The 19141-nt window shown below is 39.6% G+C and overlaps 1 protein-coding gene across 1 annotated transcript; it reads left to right on the top strand.

Moving 5' to 3' along the window:
* Positions 1 to 1264: 1264 nt before the first annotated feature.
* Positions 1265 to 18751, top strand: myh9a (myosin, heavy chain 9a, non-muscle). Its single transcript, XM_043241587.1, has 41 exons — positions 1265 to 1444; positions 4626 to 4957; positions 5195 to 5351; positions 5456 to 5483; positions 5580 to 5673; positions 6193 to 6213; positions 6649 to 6741; positions 6841 to 6904; positions 7027 to 7125; positions 7353 to 7496; positions 7722 to 7817; positions 7937 to 8208; positions 8321 to 8494; positions 8609 to 8782; positions 9097 to 9211; positions 9931 to 10121; positions 10220 to 10341; positions 10472 to 10541; positions 10643 to 10803; positions 10936 to 11044; positions 11117 to 11248; positions 11332 to 11538; positions 11618 to 11755; positions 12081 to 12204; positions 12308 to 12479; positions 12637 to 12849; positions 13067 to 13211; positions 13463 to 13669; positions 13781 to 13885; positions 14107 to 14259; positions 14390 to 14638; positions 14763 to 14975; positions 15103 to 15315; positions 15419 to 15580; positions 15721 to 15849; positions 15975 to 16063; positions 16177 to 16300; positions 16396 to 16604; positions 16783 to 16891; positions 17390 to 17562; positions 17701 to 18751. Exons 2-41 carry the CDS (start codon positions 4631 to 4633, stop codon positions 17804 to 17806), a joined length of 5883 nt encoding a protein of 1960 aa, XP_043097522.1. The 5' UTR covers positions 1265 to 1444; positions 4626 to 4630; the 3' UTR covers positions 17807 to 18751.
* The last annotated feature ends 390 nt before the right edge of the window (positions 18752 to 19141 follow it).

Raw genomic sequence — 19141 nt, 5'->3', positions numbered from 1 at the left:
ATTTTAGATGAAGAAGAGGAAGAAGGAAGGTAGAAAATGGGGTGGGCCAGTGGGCTTATGGGTAATCCAAAACCACCGCTGCTTAGACTACAGCCCATCCTTTCACTATGTGCTTGCTTTATACCATATAAGGAAGAATCCACCCACCTGAGGCTAGGTAGACTACTTTTCAGTGTCCTTAAGGTCTCCTAAATGAGTTGTCTTGCTGCGAGCCTCCATTTTGTTAATAATTTCCATAGAATTTCGCATAGGATTACGTGAATAGTCTGTCTGACCTACTTTGCGGCCTTTCTTGAACTTTGACTTTTTGATTTTTCGGTAAAGCAGGACTGTTTACTTTGCTGTCAATAAAAGCAACATCGCTCACAATAATCAGTTTACGTATCTCAACCCCCGATTGACACATAGAGAAAAATCCATTGTCTATAAATGCCACGAAACTCATGTGTCAGTAGATTACAGACCGGGCTTATCATAGTTTCTCCTGAGCAGTGTTTATTGTTTTATAACATCCTATAGGTGACTCATAGCAGTATACCTTCATTTTAGTCTCCCGCCCTCTCTCTTTCAGTCTTAGTTTACCTCCACAGTATGACTCTTTAAATATATTGAGGAAAGTCACTGCAGGAATGCAAGTACAGGCAAAGCTCTGCATTCCTTCACTCTCCACCAGCAGCCTTCCTCCACTCCAGCATTTATGAAGCGTTTAGGCTAATAATCCATACACTCTCTTTAAACTACAAGTGATATTGTGATTTTAAGTGTGTGTAATTTTAGAAGTAATTTAAGTAGTAAAACATGATGAATTATGATGTTTTCATTGCAATTTTAGCACAGTGTAGGTGGTTTGTGGTGTAAAATTGTTGCAAAAATTCATTCAAATTCAGCATTGAATTCCGTTTCCCATATTTTCTATATTTATTGTTTTTCTTGTACATCTTATGCATTTAAATATTTTATACATATTTGATTATTAAAATATCTTTTACATTTTACAAATTCCCTCTTTCCTGAATAAAACAGGAATTTTACTGACATTAAATTTTAATGTATTATCTGATGTTTGGACTATATTTCTGACCCAACAGTTTAATCTAAAATCACTTTTTGGCACAATTATAGCGGCGCTGAAGAAAGGACCAATCAACGAAAGCACATCTTTTGATTGACAAGTCCAAAGAAGCGCTCAATCATGTAAATGGGCGGGACGATAAGGTTGCCGACGCCGTATAGATACGCCCACACAGCTGATTTAAGAGTCAGAGGGAGTTTGCTGAGAGAAGTGAGAGGAAACTAGTGTGCGCAACGCCGATGAGCAAACAGGAAAGTGTCACGAACTCCAGAGATTTTCGGATAATTTTGTCGCGTCCGTGTCGTTCTCCGTGAAAGCAGGAGATTTGGGGAAAGCAGGACTTCTAAATAAACCGCGCCTGAGAGAAAACAGGTGAGCTAACGTTTAATATCCAGTCACACCTCAGTTCTTCTCACCTGAGCGCGCACCTGTACCCGTTCTGCACAATCAGCCAATGCACGCGCGTGGATAAAACTATGCTGCTGATAAAAAAAAAATATTAATGTTAAGGAAAAGGACGTTATTACTAGTCTCAATTTAGGGTGACTTTGCGAAACATGTTTAAAATTTGAATATCGTGATACTTTGTTTGTTATTTCATTGTACTGCTACCAAAAATAATGTAGCTACTAGAATGCACGAGCGCTATCTGTAACATCTCAGTTCAGGTGATCCGTGCAACACGCCCAGACTGCATTGAGGTCAGTTTCTTGCTGTAGAAACGACCAGAATTGCTCTGCCCTGAGGACACGCATTCAGATCTGACTCTGAACGAGATGCCTTAACACTTATGTCACAATGGTAGTAACAAAGTTGCATGATTGTCTTCATTTCTTTTTTTAAAGTATTTCGCGTTAGAATTGCCTCAACCTGCCCTGCAGTGTAAGTGCTGGTGTCTCCTGTGTTGCTGTTGTTGGCTTCATCTCAGAGCTGGTGGCATTTGAACTATAAGCGAGGATTGAACAGAAGCCAAGATCAGTGGGATGAGAGAACATGCTGATGGAGGGATAAAAAAAAGCATGGCACCGCAGGTGACAGGACGGTCTCGCACCTTTTAAAACATGTCCCACGTTACCCTCTTCAACCGTAAAGTCAACAATAAATTACTTCTGATGGGTGAAGATAATGCAGTTTAAAAATACAATGTCTTTGCTTGCATTACATTGGCATTTAATTCGCATTCATTTAGATTCCATGGTGAAATATGAAGGATATTTTACCAAGTCTGTGTTTGGCCCTGATGGCAAAACGTAACCAAGTTTTAATTTGTGCGCTTGCACTGTAGAAAGAAGTATAAGCATGCTTGAATGCAAATGCGCTTCTGTTACAATTTTAATTCAGACAGCAAGCTCTAACACGTTGCCTTCTAAGGTGCTGCACTAAGGCTTCAAGCTAGAGGAAGTGTGTCAGTGTGGTGAAGCAACTCTTTTTAATATCAACAAGTTCCAGAAACTGTTTTGATGGCTGTTTGTTCCTCATTGCTAAACCACGATTGTCCAACTCTTTTGCCACTTGCATGTACCGTAATTCACTCATAGTTTGTTCCTTTTTGTGTTTTTGTGTAACTGCATGACAAACCGTTGTGGGGCAACCCGAAGTGCGTGTCATGTGTGCGGACACACGCTGTCATCTGCGTTTAATCACATCGACTGTATTTGAGCTGTTAATGAACTTGCAGACAGAGATGACACCCTGCTAATCTCCTTATCCCTCTTAGACTCACTCCATCTCAACAGTACACTAAAGCTGTGCTGTTGTCATCTCTTTTCACTTTCAAGATACCTCTCTGATGCTCTGAGCGCCATTAATGGTATCACTGCACATCAGTTAGAATTTTTTTTCCAATTTGGCCGTCTGGCTTGGCGGATTGAAATGTGCAGAGGTTGCTGACAGTAAGTATAATCAGTGTTTGAATAGGCAGAGAACTTTGACTCCCAGAAGCCTCTCTTTTCCTTGCCCCTGAGGGACGGATCTATGTAGGACAAATAACTCACCTTGAGCAACCAGAGTGAAAACCCATAGTGGGCGTTTAGTTTTTTTTTTTTTTGTTTTTTGTGTATACCCAGTTACATTTGTACACTTAGGCATGCTTGCTTCTACATCTTTTACAGCCTTTTCTTCTAAATGAATCAATTTAAAGTAATTGCTCTGGTATGTATACTCTGCATATTAGGATTAATCCATTTAGACTTCGCATAGGCTGTATTTCATTAAAGAGGAAGTTTGCATCATTTATCAAACTCTTCTGATGTTTCGTGTTTCTTAAGTGGGCTCTTGTGATACAGTGATTAAACATTTCTGTACATGCAAAGAGCTGTAAGCTGTTTGAGTCATTAGGTTACATTTTTTGTTCTTTTTGACAGAAATAAAGGTGTTTATCCTTAATTTCAGAGTTCTGGAGTCTTCTGCAGGGTGTGGTGGATAATGAAATTGTCTTTGTCTGAACTTGTTTAGGAATTACTCCTTCAGAGCAGATGTTACTCTGCTTCAAAGTAATAGGGGCTTGTGTTGTGTGTATGCTTGAATCAGCACACAGTAGGTGTTTTGTAGACCCTTAAAACAGTGCTTTTAAGGTGGAATGCATTTGTAAAACTTGCACACTAGCATTTTGCGTTACTGCTTTGTTACTGAATAGCAATCTTGCTATGAAAATGGCCATGTGTGTTTAGGAATACAAACAAATGATGGCACTAGCTAAATGTAGGACTGACACTTTAAATGTTAAGATAAATTGGAAAATGTGGGTCTCTATCACTAATAATTGTATTCTTGCCATACAGCTTAGTGCATAAAGAATCAAAGATTTTTTTTTTTCCAATTTGTTCAATATAAAATGTAGCACAATATAGCATTATAATACAGGTAAAGTATTATAAATATTTAGCTAATTCTAAATATGAATTAGAAAAATACAAGTTTTGATTAATCTTAGGCTTTTTTTCTGTTTTAATGTTGTAAATTTTATCCTAAACTAACGATAAAAAGAGATGTGAACTTTTTGTTGAATCATCATGATTATTGCCTGAAAATGTTTACATGCTCACGCACGCACACCTAGTTACTGTTTATTTTACCACATTCCAGGATTGTCAGACTTGGTTTCTTGCCACAAAAAGACATTACCAAGCACTTGTATTTTGTAATATGGTTGTTTTTAAAAAAAAAAATAAAAAAATTTAAACTGATTGGTGGGGTTCTTTTTTTGAGTGTGGGAATTTATGGAAATCCTATAATTACAGGTCGTTAAAGGAATTTGACGCTGTATTGAAAACAATACAGAAAGGGAATTGAAAGAAAAAGTTGAGGTAGCACTGTATCAGTCAGAAGCCTGAGCAGGTGTGGTTTTCATGTTTTGTAGGACAATATTGACATCCTGGAGTCAGATGCTTGAACGAGTCACTTTTTTTTTTTTTGGGTAGTCTCCTCCTTAAGACACTGTCATCATTTAGTTTTAATTTTCAGATCCTCTTCCCTGAAAATGTCATTTTATTTGGGTTATCCTGTGGAAGTTGAATACCACAACATAAGTGCTTTCCCTTTCTATCACATCTAGCCAAAATGTCAGACGCAGAGAAGTTCCTCTATGCCGACCGCAATACTATCAATGACCCTTTGGCCCAGGCGGACTGGGCCTCTAAGAAGCTGGTGTGGGTTCCCTCAGAGAAGCTCGGCTTTGAGGCGGGCTCCGTCAAAGAGGAGACTGGAGATGAATGTCTCGTGGAGCTGGTCGATTCTGGCAAGAAGATCAAGGTGAACAAAGATGACATCCAGAAGATGAACCCACCCAAGTTCAGCAAGGTGGAGGATATGGCGGAGCTCACCTGCTTGAATGAAGCTTCTGTTCTCCACAACCTGAGGGAGAGGTACTACTCTGGGCTGATCTACGTAAGTCTGTCTGAAATGCGCATGTTTGTGGTGTTCAACTTTTTTAGATATTGTGCATGCACTGGCAGGTTAACAACTGAACATGCTGAGTATGCAGAAAACTGTATAATTGTTTCATGTTGTTTGATTACTCGCATAGTCATCTAATGTTGAGTTATTCGTGATTTGCCATTTTGTACGTTTTGGCAATCTGCTTAAAATGCTATGATGAATAGCATGTGTAAATCATCGTTTCAGACGTACTCTGGGCTCTTCTGTGTGGTGATAAATCCATATAAGTATCTGCCTATCTACACGGAAGAGATCGTCGAGATGTATAAAGGCAAAAAGAGGCACGAGATGCCCCCTCATATTTATGCCATCACAGACACGGCCTACAGGAGCATGATGCAGGGTGAGAATACGAGCTGCATGACTGATAACACTGTTCATGCTCAAATGGCACTTCGGTTTACGTGATGGCGTACTGTTCATTCATTTTTATTTGATCTTTTTTAGATCGTGAGGATCAGTCCATATTGTGCACGTAAGCTTGACCTCTGAAATAATAGTACCAAAATAAAATATCCCAATGACAGCGCTGTGTTCTTTCAAGACTTGTTCTTTATTAATATTTCCTCAGGGGTGAATCTGGTGCTGGAAAAACCGAAAACACCAAAAAAGTAATTCAGTACCTTGCATTTGTAGCCTCATCCTCCAAAACAAAGAAAGATCAAGTGAGTATAAACCTTTTTTTTTCTCCCACTTCAGTGTCTTGGAAACCAGTCATTCACAAGCAAATGTTCATTTATGTGCAGAGCCATGTCTCAATAAGTGGGGTGCTGATTGTTATTGCAGAGCTGATCATAAATAAATAACCACATCCATTTTAGCATCAGCTATTCTGTCTCCAACCCCCTTCAAGATAAATGTTTATCATTTTTATCTCTTCCTGTTTTTCATCCTCCCTTTTTTTTCTGCCAAAAGACTTTCTCATTTTTTTCTTTATGGATTTAAAACTTCTGTAATTCTGTCTGCACCAGGAACTCCATTCTATTTTCACATTCCTGTATCAGGCCTAGACCTGTTCTCACTGGATTTCTAATGACTTTGTGAATGCCTCCATATTTGTTCATGATATACTAAACCCTTATAAGCACCCCATTGCTGAATGTTGTGCAAAAAGATTGAGCATGTTTAAGCCCCCCTTTATTTTTGTGCCCATATTTTGAGATTTTCTCTTTTTCGTCCTCTAGAGCAGTGTCACCCTGTCACATGTGAGTTATACACCTCCCTCATTCCTCTCTGTGTGAAAAGACCATCCTTTTTTCTTTGTCGTTGCTGTGTACACATCCTACTTTTCTGGTTATTTGATAATGGTTGTCTAAAAGCTTGATTTGTTATGTTGCAAAGTCACCTAACAGCTTAAGTTAATGCAAATTCTAACACTGGTGTGGAACAAAGTTTAATGCACTCATGGCTTTTAGCATTATAAAAGTAGTGGAAGAATGTACTCAACTGCAAAAATGGGCATTGGTTTTCAGCCTTAAGCAAAACTTTAATTTGCAAATAAGTGATCTGGGTGTACTGACTGGTGGTTTGGGAACTTTGTTTCAGGATGTAGTCTTTGTTTTCACTAATCACTAAGAGTTTCTGCTGTTGTAAGTTTAAATGTGCACTTAATTCGAGCTAATCAATTCTTTGTCTGCCAGGGGGAGTTGGAGAAACAGTTGCTTCAGGCTAACCCGATTCTGGAGGCCTTTGGCAATGCCAAGACTGTGAAAAACGATAATTCTTCTCGATTCGTAAGTGTACACAGACAAAAATCCACTCTACTCACTCCTCTTTAAAGATCCCAATGTCTTAATAGTCAACATGAATCAATATAAGCTTTTCATTCACAGGGAAAGTTTATCAGGATAAATTTTGATGTCAACGGTTACATCGTTGGAGCCAATATTGAGACCTGTATCCTTTTTGACTGAAGCATTTAGGAAACTAAAATATGAACAAGCTAACAGTTTATTTCACTGTTCTCATGCAGAACACATTCATCTTATTCTGTTACTCCCCTAACAAGCATTTTTCAGATCTGTTAGAGAAGTCTCGTGCAATCAGACAGGCCAAAGATGAACGGACCTTCCATGTTTTTTATTACCTGCTATCAGGAGCAGCAGACAAATTGCGTAGTGAGAACCATTTCTTGTCGTAAATGAATTCAAACTGATTTCTTTCTTTTTTTTTCTTTTTGTGCTGAGAGCATATAAGTTTATTCTTTTCCTATTGTGATACTGGGTTTTGTGAATATACACCAAGTTTACTTAACTTTTAACACTTAATACTCATGAGACGGTGTATTATACTCTTTGAACTGATCTCTATGAAAAGTTTCTAAAGTTTATTTTCCAATCTACAGCTGAGCTGTGCCTAGAGGACTACAATAAGTACCGCTTCCTCTCAAATGGAAATGTTACAATCCCTGGACAACAGGATAAAGAATTGTTTGCCGAAACCATAGATGCCTTCAGGATTATGGGCATCCCTGAGGAGGAGCAGACAGGTATGGAGATTTAAACACTTTGCCTGTATTTCTTCTGCAGCGTGTTTAATTGCCTAAAGGTGTGACCTCTTTCAAGAATTAAAGAAGCTTGCCAGTTTCTCATGATGGACTGTATTGAACTATACTTTGTAGTTATTCTTATAATATTGACTGAACTTGAAGTTTGGTGTTGGTCTTTCTGAGAGGTGGCGTGTTAGTCTGAGTTGTTCTGTTATCATGTCCCAGGTCTTTTGAAGGTGGTATCTGCTGTACTGCAATTGGGAAACATGAGTTTTAAAAAGGAACGCAACTCTGACCAAGCCTCCATGCCCGATGATACAGGTTTCACTTTCTTTATTAACATGCTAAAAAAAGAGTCCCAGCTTGGTTTATTCTTGCATGTTATACTTTCACGTTTATTCTAGAGTGAAATTAATCAATCCACTTTTCTCATTTAACAGCTGCCCAGAAGGTGAGCCACCTCTTGGGCATGAATGTTACTGATTTCACACGTGCCATTCTCACGCCACGTATCAAAGTGGGTCGTGATTGCGTTCAGAAGGCTCAGACTCAAGAGCAAGCTGAGTTTGCAGTGGAGGCTTTGGCCAAAGCCACTTATGAGAGGCTATTTCGCTGGTTGGTTATGCGCATCAACAAAGCTTTAGACAAGACCAAGCGCCAGGGAGCTTCTTTCATCGGAATCCTGGATATCGCTGGATTTGAGATCTTTGAGGTGTGAAAGGTTTGGTGGGAAAGAATTTGAATTTCCCAGATTTTTATTTTTTTTTCCTTCCACTGCCTCTATTCTAATGGACAATTTTTATTTTATATATTTTTTTCTGTAGTTGAACTCTTTTGAGCAGCTCTGCATCAACTACACTAACGAGAAGCTTCAGCAGCTGTTCAACCACACCATGTTCATCCTGGAGCAGGAGGAGTACCAGCGTGAAGGCATCGAATGGAGCTTCATTGACTTTGGTCTTGACCTGCAGCCCTGCATTGAACTCATTGAGAAGACTGTAGGTTTATTCTCCTCCTGGACACTTTTGTAGATTCCTTTGCTTGTCTCAAATCCTCCTTCATTCCATGACTTTTTTTTTTTTTTTCCCTCTCTCTCCTACTCCCTTCTTCAGGCTGGTCCTCCAGGAATCCTGGCTCTGTTGGATGAGGAGTGCTGGTTCCCGAAAGCCACAGACAAATCCTTCGTGGAGAAAGTTGTTCAGGAATTGGGCAACAACCCAAAATTCCAGAAACCCAAGAAGCTTAAAGATGATGCTGACTTCTGTATCATTCACTACGCTGGCAAAGTAAGAGACATTATGGGTCTTAAGCATTATTTGAGCAGGATTAGTTTCTCATATGTTTGTAATGAAATTGATACTGTGGATGTCTGTAAAATGAAGTCATAATGTTTAAGCAAAGTCTGTGGAAATTGCTGAGGTGGACAAATCACATAATTCTTACTATAAAAAAACATTTTCAGCACTTACATGTTGTAGAAACCTACATTTTCCTCACCTCCCAATATTAAACAAAAAAACAAGTGGTGCTTATTAAAAAGGAGTGCCTTACTGGGTGTTATTTATAAGTGTATTGTGTATTTGTGTACAATGTTTTACAGGTTGATTACAAGGCAAATGAATGGCTAATGAAAAACATGGACCCTCTGAATGACAATGTGACTACTCTACTCAACCAATCATCAGACAAGTTTGTGTCCGAGCTCTGGAAGGATGGTATGATGCTTTGAGTAGATGATTAACCAGTAGATTGGTTAAAGGAAAAAGGTTTATTCCCCAACTTTTCCAAAGTTATTAATGTTTTTTTACTTAATGATTAATTATTGTTAATGATTTTTGAATCCATTCAGCAGATCTCTGGGTTTAGCGATTAGCATTTTTAAAATAGCTTAGCATATGTCATTTAATCCAATTAGACTGGTAACATCGGTTTCAATATTTTTCCTATTTAAAACCTGGCTCTTCTGTAGTTATACTGTGTACTAAGACAGGTGGAAAGGGACAAGTTGCGAATTATTTTTTTTTTTATTTTTTTTTTTCTAGGCCGATATGACTAGGAACTATACTCTGTCAGGGAAAAACTAGGAAAACTTAACTTTACTCCATTAACTCTGGGGGAGTTAAAGAATGAGCCTATTTCCTAAAAAGTGGAGTATTCCTTTAATAGTTATAATATTTAAGCACAATTTAAGATGCTTAAGAAGCTTTGACGACAATCCACCTGCTGCATTGAGCTTTTGTTTGTCAGGCTTTTAGGTCGTCATAGAGAAAAGTGAGCCTGGTTCTGCCAGTGTGTAATATGCAGATGGCCTGCTAATGTTCACCCTGGACACTAAATGACTCTACAGATAAATGTGTAAAGTTGTCTTAAACTCTTTTGTTAGTTTCCTGCATAAAATGTGTGTTGGGGTTTTTTTTCCCGTTGTTTTCATCAGTGGACAGAATTGTGGGATTGGACAAAGTGGCCGGAATGTCTGAATCGTTGCATGGAGCTGTCAAGACTCGCAAGGGAATGTTCCGCACAGTAGGTCAGCTGTACAAAGAGCAGCTGACAAATCTGATGACCACTCTCAGAAACACTAACCCTAACTTTGTCCGATGCATAATCCCCAATCATGAGAAGAAGGTGTGAGGAGAAAAAACTACAACATGCTTATGCAGACTGATGGCTTGTGCTCCTTTTTGAGGCCTCTAATAATTTACGTCAATGCTTTTCTCTGCTAGGCTGGTAAATTGGCACACCACCTGGTTCTAGATCAGCTAAGGTGTAATGGAGTTCTGGAAGGAATTCGGATTTGTAGACAAGGGTTCCCCAATCGCATTGTATTCCAGGAGTTCAGACAAAGGTATTTGGAGAATTGGGAATGCTTGTATACTGAGAATAATGCATGTATATAATTGCTTTGCTGAATCAAACCATCCATAGACTTTTTAAACCTATCGTCTCTTATTTATTCTCTCCTAATATAATTTCAGATATGAGATCCTCACACCAAATGCCATCCCCAAGGGCTTTATGGACGGAAAGCAGGCCTGTGTCCGCATGGTAAGGGTTAACGCACACCTGACAAATTAATATTTTGTTAAAAATGTCTTAACTTGTCAATCACATGTATATTTCTATCTCTTTCTCACTCACTCTCTCAGATTAAAGCCCTGGAGCTGGATTCTAACTTGTACCGTATAGGTCAGAGTAAAGTATTCTTCAGGGCTGGAGTTCTTGCCCACCTGGAAGAGGAGAGAGATATGAAGATCACAGATGTCATTATCACTTTCCAGGCCTGGTGTAGAGGCTATGTTGCTAGGAGGTAGGTATTGTACATTAAGTATGTACAGATTAGAGCTACAACAGATGTAAGTGCTAAAAATGACTTGCACCAATATTAAAATTCTGGCTAGAAGACTGTTCAAAAGTAATAAATTGGATTTGTTTTATGTAGAGCTTTTGCTAAGAGGCAGCAGCAGCTGACAGCAATGAGGGTGATCCAAAGAAACTGTGCAGCCTACTTGAAACTCAGGAACTGGCATTGGTGGAGGCTCTTCACAAAGGTACACTTTCAGATTCTTAAACCTGTTTATTAGATTAATAGGAGATCTAAAACAATGTCTTTTTGTTTTCAGGTGAAGCCTTTGTTGCAGGTGACCAGACAGGAAGAGGAAATGGTCGCTAAAGAGGAGGAGTTGGTTAAGATGAAAGAGAGACAGCAGCAGACTGAGGACCAGCTCAAAGAGTTTGAGTCCAAACAAAAGCAGGTTTAAATAGTTGATGTTACCCTTACAAAATGGCTTATTCTTTCTTGGTGTACATAACCTTATCACAGATTTCCTTGTGAAAGTTAAACGCAGAGAAAATGGCACTGCAGGAGCAGTTGCAGGCAGAGACGGAACTGTGTCAAGAGGCTGAAGAGATGAGGGCACGTCTTGCTGCACGTCAGCAGGAGCTGGAGGAGATCTTACACGATCTGGAATCCCGCTTGGAAGAAGAGGAGGAGAGAGTCTCTCAGTTTCAGACGGAGAGAAAGAAGATGCAACAAAACATTTCGGTGAGTGGAAATTTGATTATAGTTTGCATTTGGGAGATAGTTCATTTTGTAATTGGAAAAACCTAAAATCCTTTTCCAGGATCTGGAGCAGCAACTGGATGAGGAGGAAGCTGCCAGACAGAAGCTTCAGTTGGAGAAAGTCACCATGGATGCAAAGCTGAAGAAGATTGAAGAGGAAATTATGGTTCTTGATGACCAAAATGGCAAACTTAACAAGGTCTAACATGCTATGCTTTTACATTTATCAGCAATGTTTAAATTCATAATTGGGGTGGAGCTTAAATGAAACTTTAACCTGGTTCTGATTCCACCATTTTATATTGACTCCAGATAATTAATTCAATGCTACACACAACAAATGCTGTAGTAGTATTTCACTACAACTAAAATTGTTTCCCAAAAGTTAAACTACAGTTTGTCAATTTCCAACCCATGTATAAAAGTTACTCCAACTTACCTGCAGGGACTAAATGAGGTGTCTATGCTGCAAAAACTATTTGGTGCTTGTTCCAATAGTCATGTGTTGGTATTTGTTCTGGCAGGAGAAAAAGCAGCTGGAGGAGAGAATTTCTGAGTTCACAACTAACCTGGCTGAAGAGGAAGAGAAATCCAAAAGTTTGCAGAAACTCAAGAACAAACATGAAGCCATGATTACTGACCTGGAGGGTAAGTTTGTTTGTTTTTAGTGCTGTTTTTTTTGGGAAACCTTAAAGCTGGCAGACTGAGGCTTATAAAGAGTAATGACATGTTAAATGTCCACTCTCTTCAGATCGTTTAAGGAAGGAAGAGAAGCAGAGGCAAGAGTTGGAGAAGAGTAGACGGAAGTTGGAGGGTGACTCTACAGAGCTGCATGATCAGATTGCAGAGCTGCAGGCTCAGATCGCAGAACTACGTGCCCAACTAGCCAAGAAAGAGGAGGAACTCCAGGCTGCACTAGCAAGGTGAGCAAACTTTGTAACAAATCAGAGGTTACTGAAGCATTAGCATTTAACTTCCATTTCATCTATCACGTCCATATGTTATTTAGGCCTAACACTTTCCCTTAGTAACACACGCTTTCACTTCTTGCTGCTTTTTTTTCCCCCCTCCCAACTGTAGAATTGAGGAAGAAGCTGCACTTAAGAATGCTGCCCAGAAGAACATTCGTGAGTTGGAGGCCCAGCTCTCAGAGCTGCAGGAAGATCTGGAGCTGGAGAAAGCTGCTCGTGCTAAAGCTGAGAAACACCGCAGGGACCTGGGAGAAGAACTGGAGGCTTTAAAGACTGAACTTGAGGACACACTCGACTCTACTGCTGCTCAGCAGGAACTCAGGTCAGCCATGAGAAAAACTGACTGCACTAGTGAAGACCTGATTTGAGATTTTTTTTGTCATCAAATAAGCTGTACTTGTGTTTAACTTATGACTAGTATTTACAATTGGATTATCTGTAATGGAAATATTATAAGGATAGCATGTCATTCTTGTGGAAAAATGAAGGTTCTACTGCTCTGGCCTGTATCAGCTTCAAGATTATTCTCTTATCTGAAGGACAAAGAGAGAGACTGAAGTGGCTCAGCTAAAGAAGACTCTGGATGATGAGGCTCGTTCACATGAACAGATGCTAGTTGAAGTGCGACAGAAACATAACCAAGCCTTTGAGGAGCTCAATGAACAGCTTGAGCAAGCTAAAAGGGTGGGACATGCATTTTACTTTTTAGTGTTGATCCTAATAGAATTTTTGAAAAGGTGTGAAAATTTAAATGTGTAGCAGTGTTGGATATTGTATGTATTTAGTACTTTTTAAGAAAATATGACAACTTTGTTCTTCATATGACCAGTTTATTTTAAGATAGCATTTCTCTAAGACATTTGGATTTTCTTTCCATCCACAAAAGCAAACTATGCAGGAAAATGTTGGCTAATGTTCACTGTTGGATCCCTCAGGGTAAAGCATCTGTGGAAAAAGCTAAACAGGCTCTGGAGAGTGAACGCAATGAACTTCAGATCGAACTTCAATCATTGTCACAAGGCAAAAATGAATCAGAGCATCGTAGAAAGAAAGCAGAATCACAGCTTCAGGAGCTTCAGCTTAAACATGGAGAGAGTGAGAAACAGAAACAGGAACTGGCCGATAAAGTGTCGAAGATGCAGGTATTGAAAGGATATTGTAGAGTTTTGATATACTTAAATAATTGCACATTGTAGAAATCACATAGTAGAAATCTTTGCCTAAATGATAATCTTATGTCTGTCAATGTTTAGGTGGAGCTTGATGCTATACAGGGCACCTTAAGCAAGGTGGAAAGTAAATCCATCAAAGCTGCAAAAGATTGTTCTACGGTGGAATCTCAACTTAAAGACACGCAGGTACAATTTGGTCATGTGCTATTGTGCAAACTGTTATCGCTGAAGATTGCTGAGTGATTGTTGGATGCAAGTAGCTGTTAGTCCTGCTTGCCCTAACATTAATGTTGAACTTTTACATATGTGTTTTGCCAGTGTTGCTGATTAAAATGAAACTTTACTCTGTTTAGTTTATACATGTTTTTTTATATATAAGTTAGTTTGTTTTTTTTGTCTGTGGATAGGCATTATTGGAGGAGGAGACCAGGCAGAAGCTTGCACTCACCACTCGTATTCGGCAACTTGAGGATGAGCAGAACAACCTGAAAGAGATGCTGGAGGAGGAAGAGGAGAGCAAGAAAAATGTTGATAAGCAGCTGCACACGGCTCAAGCTCAGGTGTGTGTGTACCCCTTGGCCTGTGGATACATTCTTTTTAGATGATGCTGGTTTAGAAGCAATTTGTATTTTATTTATTTATTTATTTTTTTGGAAAGAACTGTTCTTATTGTCTTTTTTTGTTTTTTAGTTGGCAGACATGAAGAAGAAGGTTGAGCAAGAGGCCCAGAGTCTGGAAAGCATGGAGGATGGCAAAAAGAAATTGCAGAGGGAGGTGGAAAGCATCATGCAGCAGTTGGAGGAAAGGAATGCCGGATACGATAAACTGGAGAAGACCAAGACGCGTCTGCAGCGGGAGCTAGATGATGTCCTGGTAGACCAGGCTCACCTACGCCAGACCGTTCAGGAGCTGGAACGTAAACAGAAGAAGTTTGACCAGGTAGGGAACTGATAATGGGGGAAAAAAAAATTATATTTTGAATGGTAATTTCTCTGGATCTTTTTCTATAAAGTTTTGTCCTGTTCAACTACCTTAAAGTGATAAAATACTTCAATCTGTGCAGATGCTGGCAGAGGAGAAGAACGTCTCTCAGAAGTATGCTGAGGAGAAGGATCGTGCTGAGGCAGAGGCCCGTGAGAAAGAGACCAGAGCCCTGACCCTGACTCGAGAGTTGGAGGCCATTACTGACTTGAAGGATGAACTGGAGCGGGTCAACAAGCAGCTCAAAACTGAGATGGAGGACCTGATGTCATCCAAGGATGATGCTGGCAAGAGTGTATGTGAAACATTACATATGTTTTAAGACCACAGCTCTGTTTTAAACCTAATAACATCTATAAATAAAAAGTCCTTTTATATCTTATCTTGGTTGTGTTCAATCTTTTTTGTTTTTTTTTTTTAAGGTGCATGAACTTGAACGGGCTAAGCGAGGAATGGAACAGCAGTTAGCAGAAATGAAGACTCAGCTGGAAGAGCTTGAGGATGAACTACAGCTCACAGAAGACGCCAAACTGCGCCTGGAGGTCAACATGCAGGCCATGAAGGCTCAGTTTGAGAGAGACTTGCAGAGTAGAGATGAGCAGGGTGAGGAGAAACGGAAGCAGCTTGTCAAACAGGTATGTGCTTCTCTGAGCATTGTCAGTCCATGAGATGCTGATACATGTTGGGGAAACTGGGAAATATTCCACAACTACAGATATTATGCTTGAATAATGTCAGGTGCGTGAGATGGAGATGGAGCTTGAAGATGAGAAAAAACAGCGTGCTCAGGCTGTATCTGTGCGTAAGAAGCTTGAGCTGGATCTGTCGGAGTTGGCTGCTCAGATCGAAAATGCCAACAAGGCTAGAGATGAGGCCATCAGACAGCTCAGGAAACTACAGGTATTTACATGCACTTCTGTGTTAAAGTGGACGATACATTTCTGGTTTCAAGAACCAGAAATCAGATCTGTACTTTTGCCTTTGGAATAAAACAACAATTAGAGTACATGCAATATGGTATTTCCTCTCTTGCTCTTCAGGCCCAGGTGAAAGATCAGATGAGAGAGTTTGAGGATCTGCGGCTGTCCAGAGACGAAGCTCTTAACCAGGCCAAAGAAAATGAGCGCAAGATCAAGAGCATGGAGGCTGAGATCATGCAGCTGCATGAGGTTTGTCTTGTTTACTCCAGAATTGTGCTGCAACAAGGGTCAATATAATTGTTTGTTGGTTTCAAAGAATGGAGTTACTTAAAGAATATGTATGTGGTAAATGTTTGCTGTTTTTGTCTTGGTAGGATCTTGCTGCTGCTGACAGAGCAAAGAGACAAATCCAACAAGAACGAGATGAGCTGCAGGATGAGATAAATAGTCAGAATGCCAAGAAGTGAGTTTGTTGTTGTCGTCTGGTGCAATATACTCTACCACAGTTCTAGAAAATCTAGTTGTATTTCTTACTGGGTTGGCAGGTTTAAACGGTGTTCTCTTTTTCTCTGTTAGCTCACTGAGCAGTGATGAGAGGAGGAGACTGGAGGCACGTATTACTCAGCTTGAGGAGGAACTGGAGGAAGAACATCTCAATGTGGAACTGGTTGGTGATCGACTGAAAAAGGCAACACTGCAGGTAGAGTACCGCAAGCTTCTTGAGGTGATGGCTGAGACTCAGAACACTTCAGATGGTGTTTGTGACTCTCTGGCTTTATTTTGGTGCAATTTCAGGCTGAGCAAGTTACAGTGGAGTTGACTGCAGAGCGTGGTAACGGCCAGCGTCTGGAGGGATTGCGCTCTCAGCTGGACCGCCAGAACAAGGACCTAAAGCAGAAGCTTCAGGATTTGGAGGCAGCTGTGAAGAGCAAGTACAAGTCCACCATTGCTGCCCTGGAGGCCAAGATCCCACAGCTCGAAGACCAGTTGGATGTTGAGATGAAGTGAGTGATGTTAGAGATGGCTTGTTTTATATATGGCGTAATTACCTCAAATCTCCCAGTAAACTTTCAGTTTTCAGCTTGTTGTTACTAATTTATTATTAGTATGTTCACAGGATGCAGCTTTCCTCAGTTATTTACTTTTGTCTCTAAAAGCCAAACTTCATTTACTGCTTGTCAGGGAGAAGCAGCAGTCCACGAAACAAGTGCGGCGTGTGGAGAAGAAGCTCAAAGAGATTTTACTGCAGGTTGATGATGAGAGACGCGTGGCTGAGCAATACAAAAATGAGGTAGGCTGTGCAATTTATTTTTTATTAAATCAAAGGTAGCATCTTAAAGAGTCTGGCAATAACACTTTAGCATACCTTAGCATAGATCACTAAATCCAATTAGACCAGTAGCATTGTGTTCAAAAATAACCAAAGAGTTTCAATGTTTTTCCAATTTAAAACCTGAAACTTGACCGGTGGGGGAAAAAAAATTCAAATTGATAGGACTAGGTCATTCTGGTCTAAGACTCAATGAAGTTTGCTGCCATACCATGGCCGCAGCAGGCACAATTATATCACGCGGCACCTGTGGAAAAAAAGCCCTCAAGACAGACAGCAAACTTCCTGGATTATTATTCCATAATGAGAGTATAGTTCTTCACTTTCCAGCAGTCACAATATAACTAGAGAAGTCAAGTTTTAAATAGGAAAACATCAACTCTGGTCATTTTTCCAGACCCAGAGATTGGCTGAATAGATTTGTATGCCATTTATAATGAAGTCTTCTTCTTGGAACAGGCTGAGAAGCTAAACGCTCGTATGAAGCAGTTGAAGAGACAGCTAGAGGAGGCTGAGGAGGAGGTGGCTCGAGCTAACGCCTCCCGCAGGATGCTGCAGAGAGAGCTGGAAGACGCCACCGAATCTGCTTCTCTTATGAACCGAGAGGTCACCACCCTGAAGAACAAACTCAGGTGAGCATTCTGCTGCTTTTTCATATTATATCATTGCTCCACAAACTTTGCTTTTAAAATGAGAAATTACTGACAAATAAGTGAAACTTTTCAGTAGATTTGTACGGCACATTTTATTGCTGTGTTTATCTTCTCTAGGCGTGGAGACTTACTAAATGTACGTCGTACGGCTGGACGCTCGGCTGTGGATAGTGACGAGGAGAACGATCTGAAGAGTGAGGGGTCTGAGCCAACTCCTCAGTAAATTTCAGCATATCAAAGCTGAGCCTATGACTGTTACACACGAGTTATTGGCCACCACAATTTGTCTTGTTTAAATGAAATGTATATGCTTTGAGGGCAACCGTATCCTAAATGGGGTTTTCACTGCAATTTTCAATGTTTTATAGCAGATTTTGAGGCAAATATTATTTGAGCCATGAGCATAACTTTTGCGTCCAAGATAAAAATAATAATAAGGGCAAATAAAAATCTTTCATCTTGCCACTTTAAACGGTTTCAGTTCCACTGGAAAGATATTCTGTCTTACCCTGTTGACTGCCTTACGATGAATTTGAATAAATATTGGCTATTTATATTTTACATCAAAGACAAAGGTATTTATCCATTTTTCAAAGAAATGCATTATTGGAAGAAGTTTCCTTATGCAATAATAGTATGTAATCCAGGATTTGCAGGAATATTACTTATCTGCCAAAAAGATTAATCTTAGTTATTTTGTTTCAAGAGTACTTCAGCACCAATTAAGCCTTTTTTTCCTAATAGTTTCACTGGCACGTTTCCACCTCTTCCACTCATGTTTTAAAATTAAGACTTTGCCTTAATTACATCAAATATTGTTTGTTTTTTAGAGTTCTCCAGATTTGTACGCCACACATTACTGCAGAGTAAACTGTATTTTTCTTGACGTTTGAGGTTCACACTTTAGGTGGTGGGGTGTTTGTCTTCATTTGTACTCTTCGGTTCTGTTCATATATTTGGTGTTTTTCCATACATTTCAGACAAATACTTCATTACACATTTTCCTGCAGTATGTTTCTAAGACTCCATTTGTTGGGCCTATAAAATGTTTTCAATGCAATGGTAGTGGGCAGACTATTTGGAACAACTGAAAAGATATTTTCTACTCCCTTTTAATGTCATGCATTGTTGTATTGCATCTGAATAAAGCTTTGTCTTTTGTACCCTCGATCTTACCTCCAATATTTTTTCCCAAACACAACAGCATTTCATTATAGACAATATTGATCTAATATGTTTAAAGGGCTGTTCTGGTAACTAAAAGGCCTTAGATTAAAAAAAATATACTGCATTTTATCTTATTAGCCTCGGAGTTAGGCTTTTGGTGGGTTTCTCATTGGTGACCAATACCATTAAGTCCAGCCTCTTATCTCGGAGGACAAGTTACAAATAATAAGCCTTTGTTAAAAAAACAAACAAAACTTAACTTGCATTTATTTAAAAAGTGTTTGGGGTACTTGAATCAAGGAGTTAGGAAAGACCTTTACCTTAGTGTTCCAGCGGGGGGCATCCAAGCGTCTCTCCCCGGAGCACGTGTAACCGGCATCGCTGGAATAAT

Source organism: Puntigrus tetrazona, chromosome 6 (assembly GCF_018831695.1).
Source record: "Puntigrus tetrazona isolate hp1 chromosome 6, ASM1883169v1, whole genome shotgun sequence".
NCBI lineage: Eukaryota > Metazoa > Chordata > Actinopteri > Cypriniformes > Cyprinidae > Puntigrus > Puntigrus tetrazona.
The sequence above is the reverse complement of the archived record's forward strand: the minus strand, read 5'-3'. Positions and strand labels throughout refer to the sequence as shown.

Coding starts and splice junctions, on each gene's coding strand:
- myh9a (XM_043241587.1), top strand. CDS start 4,631: ATGTCAGACGCAGAGAAGTTCCTCTATGCCGACCGCAATACTATCAAT. Junction 8,495..8,608: donor TTGAACTCATTGAGAAGACT/GTAGGTTTATTC, acceptor TCCCTTCTTCAG/GCTGGTCCTCCAGGAATCCT. Junction 12,480..12,636: donor CTCCAGGCTGCACTAGCAAG/GTGAGCAAACTT, acceptor TCCCAACTGTAG/AATTGAGGAAGAAGCTGCAC.